General features: G+C 43.5%; 1 protein-coding gene across 1 annotated transcript; it reads left to right on the top strand.

Moving 5' to 3' along the window:
• Window positions 1–579: 579 nt before the first annotated feature.
• LOC115967007 lies at window positions 580–2,040 on the top strand. Its single transcript, XM_031086122.1, has one exon. The coding sequence runs from the start codon at window positions 580–582 to the stop codon at window positions 2,038–2,040; it is 1,461 nt and encodes a 486-aa protein (XP_030941982.1).
• The last annotated feature ends 2,489 nt before the right edge of the window (window positions 2,041–4,529 follow it).

The following is a 4,529-nucleotide window of genomic DNA, read 5'->3' as shown; positions in this document are numbered from 1 at the left end:
TCAAACTCGTCCATATGGCTTGTCCTAAGGAAAAGTTTAATGGAAGGGTATGTTCATCCAAGGATAAGCTCGTCCGTCCGCGAAGTCGTAACGATGAGCACCTTGCGTCTTGAACATGTTCCTCGACGCGACCTCTATTTTCCTATCAGACTACAAACCGTTCCCCCAATAAACGGTTTGTAGAAAATGGATCCCAAATAATGTAACTTCCATGGCGGTTATGGAAGTTACTACCGAATCTTCCGAACTCCACAACAGTAGGGGGAATAACTGCCTCAGACAAACACTATATAAGGGCTCTTCTACAGGAGGGTAAGGTATTCAGAAACTTCCACACAAATTGGAATTTTAAAAAATACTGACTTTACCATCGGAGGATTCCTGACCGGTCTTCCCCGGTCTCCTCTGACTTTGTGTTTATCTTTTCAGGACATTCCAAGTAACATTGAGATCATCAACGCCCGAGACATTCAGCCTACTGATTTCCATATGTTCATCAGTTGGCGCCATCTGTGGGGAAGAGTTTTGTTAGATTTTATCTGAGTTCTACAATTCCTTTCTCTGACAAAAAAGGCTACAATGGTTCAGACTAGATCGAAGACTACCAACCCAGGCCATCAAGAAAGTAGGGATGCTTCTTGCAATCCCCACCGCGACCGTCAATCTGCGCACGCCATGCAACCATCCTCTGTTCAACATGTGCAATCCATGGCAGCCGCTATGGCAGAGTTAACTCACCAAAACCAAGAACTGACAAAGGAGATTAATCTCAAGAGGCAACGGCATGAGGCATATGGAGAAGAACAAGACCAGAGTCAGGGAGATGGAAGAAATGCTCAGCCAAAAAGCCAATCAAGGGGTACCACATCAAGAAGGGTGCAACACTTGGAGAGAGAGATCGACCAGATGAGGAAAGTTATGAATGAGATGAGGGAGAACATGAGAAGAACAAATCCTGTAGAGGATCTAGTTCACCGAACAGATTCCCCCTTTATGGCTTCCATCAATGGTCACCCTTTGCCTCCAAAATTCAAGATGCCTTCCTTGGATTCGTATGATGGAGCGTGTGACCCATTTGATCACATTGCTACTTTTAAGACTACAATGCACCTTCAGGAGGTCCCGAATGAAATTATGTGTAGGGCCTTCCCTACCACCCTCAAAGGTCCGGCACGAGTGTGGTTTAGTAAAATACTCCCAAATTCGGTAAGTTCTTTTGAAGAGTTGAGCAAGTTATTCATTAATAACTTCATTGGAGGACAGAGACACAAGCGTTCTTCGTCCAGCCTATTAACCATAGAACAAGGGGAGAATGAAAGCCTGCAGTCCTTTATCACTCGTTTCAACAAGGAAGCCCTGACAGTGGATGAGGTGGATGATAAGCTACTATTGGCGGCCTTTCACAACGAGGTTAATTCTGATTTATTCATCCACAAGCTTTATGAGAAGGAGCATCAGTCCATGGGTGAACTCGTCCATTCAGCCCAGAACTTTATGAATGCAGAAGACGCGATCATAGCCAAAAAGAGGAAGAGAGCTAAGAGAATGGAAGCAAACCCCATGCGCCACTCTGAGCAAGGCCCTCATCCAAAAAAGGGACGGACGGAAGATAAAAAAGACCGAGATGGTAAGAGGGCTGGTCCTTCAGCACGGAGTCAACAATACACGCCACTGAACGTGCCGCTCAAGCAAGTCCTTATGCAAGTCAAGGATGATCCTTCCTTGAAGTGGTTGGAGGAATTGAAGGGAGATCCCAACAAGTGCAATAGGAACAAATATTGCCGCTTCCATAGAGACCATGGGCACGACACGGACGAATTTTACGATCTGAAACAGCAAATTGAAAATCTTATAAGACAAGAAAAGTTGAGAAATTTCCTTAGACGAGAGCATAAGGATGAGAAGTTGAAAGAGAAGGTAGAAGAGTCGTCACGACCTCCGCTCGAAGAAAAAAGTTATTATAGGAGGAAGCTCAACAGGTCAGTCGTCCAAGTCCAGGAAGACGTATCTGAAAGTAGTGCAGAATGTTCAACTCTCTAGATGATCTCTAAGGACGAGGACCACGGACGAGCAAGCAATCACATTCACTGACTCAGATGCTGAAAAAGTTCACGACCCCCATGACAATGCCATTGTTATTACTTTGCTTATTGTTGATTATACAACTAAAAGGGTGTTGGTGGACAATGGAAGTTTAGCGGATATTTTATATTACCCTACCTTTCAGCAAATGATGCTCGGACAAGACCAACTTCGTCCAGTAAACTCACCCTTCGTAGGATTCGGCAGAATGAAAGTGCAGCCTGTAGGCACTGTCACATTACCTGTCGTGGTGGGGGCATACCCACAACAGGTAGCCAAGGACGTGAATTTCTTGGTGGTAGATTGTTCATCCTCCTATAATGCCATAATTGGAAGACCAACTTTAAATAGTTGGAAAGCAGTTACGTCTACTTCCCACCTGTCAGTCAAATTTCCAACAGAGCATAGGATAGGACAAGTGCAGGGAAATCAACTGGCAGCAAGAGAATGCTACCTGGCCATGTTGGCCATGGACGAGCAAGTACAGACGATGAATATTGAGGAAAGGAGAGTTGTGGCAGAGCCCATCAAAGCCTTAGAGAATATTTTCTTGGACGAGAATAACCCCGAAAGGTATACTAGGGTTGGAGCAGATTTAGAAGAGAAGATTAAAAGGGATCTCATTCGTTTCCTGAGGAAGAGTATTGATGTGTTTGCTTGGAGTCATGAGAATATGTCGGGTATAGACCCTAGTGTCATTATCAACCATCTAAATGTGTATCCCTCCTCTAAGCCTATACGACAGAAAAAAAAGGGTGTTTGCTCTTGAGAGAGACAATGCTATTAAAGAAGAGGTGCAGAAGTTAACCGTAGCGAAGTTCATTCAAAAAGTTTATTATCCAGACTAGTTGGCCAATGTAGTAATGGTCAAGAAGGCAAACGGTAAGTGGAGAATGTGTGTAGATTTCACCGATCTAAATAGGGCTTGCCCCAAGGACAACTACCCGTTGCCACGCATTAACCAATTGGTAGATTCCACTGCGGGTCACAAGCTGCTTAGCTTTATGAATGCTTTCTCTGGATACAATCAAATAAGGATGGACGAAGCAGACCAAGAGAAGACATCATTTGTCACAAGTCAAGGCTTATTCTGTTATAAAGTGATGCCTTTCAGTTTGAAGAACGCTGGGGCAACATATCAGAGGTTGGTTAACCACATGTTTCGCCCACAGATTGGGCGAAATGTAGAAGTCTACGTAGATGACATACTGGTGAAAAGTTAGGACAAAGGAAAGCATCTGGACGACCTGCAGGATATGTTTGACACATTAGGCAGTATAACATGAAGTTGAACCCCAGCAAGTGTGCTTTCGGAGTGTCATCCGAGAAATTCCTGGGGTTTATAGTTTCACATTGAGGGATTGAAGCAAATCTAGACAAGATCCAGGCGATACTGAACATGGAACCTCCACGAAATATCAAAGAAGTCCAGTCTCTTACCGGACGAGTTGCTGCCCTCAACAGGTTTGTCTCTAAAGCTACTGATAAATGTTTGCCATTTTTTAAGGTACTTGAAAAGGCATTTGAATGGACGGACGAGTGTCAAAAAACCTTTCAAGACTTGAAAATCTACCTCTCAAGACTTGAAAATCTACCTCACTACAGCTCCTTTACTAAGTCCATCCATGCTAGGAGAGGAGTTGTATTTGTACTTAGTAGTTACCCCACATGTCGTTAGTTCAGCATTGATAAGAGAGGAAGGAAGAGTGCAAAAGCCTGTGTACTATACAAGCAGAGCACAAAGGGGAGCGGAAGGACGATATCCACTAATAGAGAAGTTGGCTTTTGCATTGATAATGGCTTCCAAGAAGCTAAGGCATTACTTCCAAGCTCATGTCATCAATATCATGACCAATCATCTGCTCAAAAAAGCAATGAACAAACTAGAAGCTGCAGGACGACTGATCTAATAGGCTATCGAGCTTAGTGAATTTGACATCAGATATCAACCAAGGCATGCAATAAAAGCTTAAGCCCTGGCAGATTTTGTTGTAGAGTTCACTCCAAGTTATGATGACTTAAGCGAGGTGGAGAATAGAAAAAAATGGATCGTCCATGTGGATGGATCATCTACACAGCATGCAGGAGGAATAGGAGTTGTTTTACTATCCCCGGAGGGAGATAAATCGAAGCACAAGGTTCGTCTACAGTATCAAACAACCAATAATGAAGTTGAGTATGAAACCCTTCTTAAAGGGTTGGAGTTGGCTAAATCTGTAGAAGCAGAATCGATACTCGTCCTGGGAGACTCTCAGCTAGTCATAAGCCAAGTAAATGGGACATGTGAAGTCAAAGAAGAACGAATGAAGAAGTACCTTAATAAGGTGGTACGCCTTGTAAAGAAGTTTAAGGAAGCTGATTTCATTCAGATCCCAAGAGAAGAAAACATGGAAGCAGATACTTTAGCAAAAGAAGCCTTAGTGAGCGAAGTAATGGACGAGTTTAAT

This window comes from Quercus lobata, chromosome 11 (assembly GCF_001633185.2).
Source record: "Quercus lobata isolate SW786 chromosome 11, ValleyOak3.0 Primary Assembly, whole genome shotgun sequence".
NCBI classification, from domain to species: Eukaryota; Viridiplantae; Streptophyta; class Magnoliopsida; order Fagales; family Fagaceae; genus Quercus; species Quercus lobata.
The sequence above is the reverse complement of the archived record's forward strand: the minus strand, read 5'-3'. Positions and strand labels throughout refer to the sequence as shown.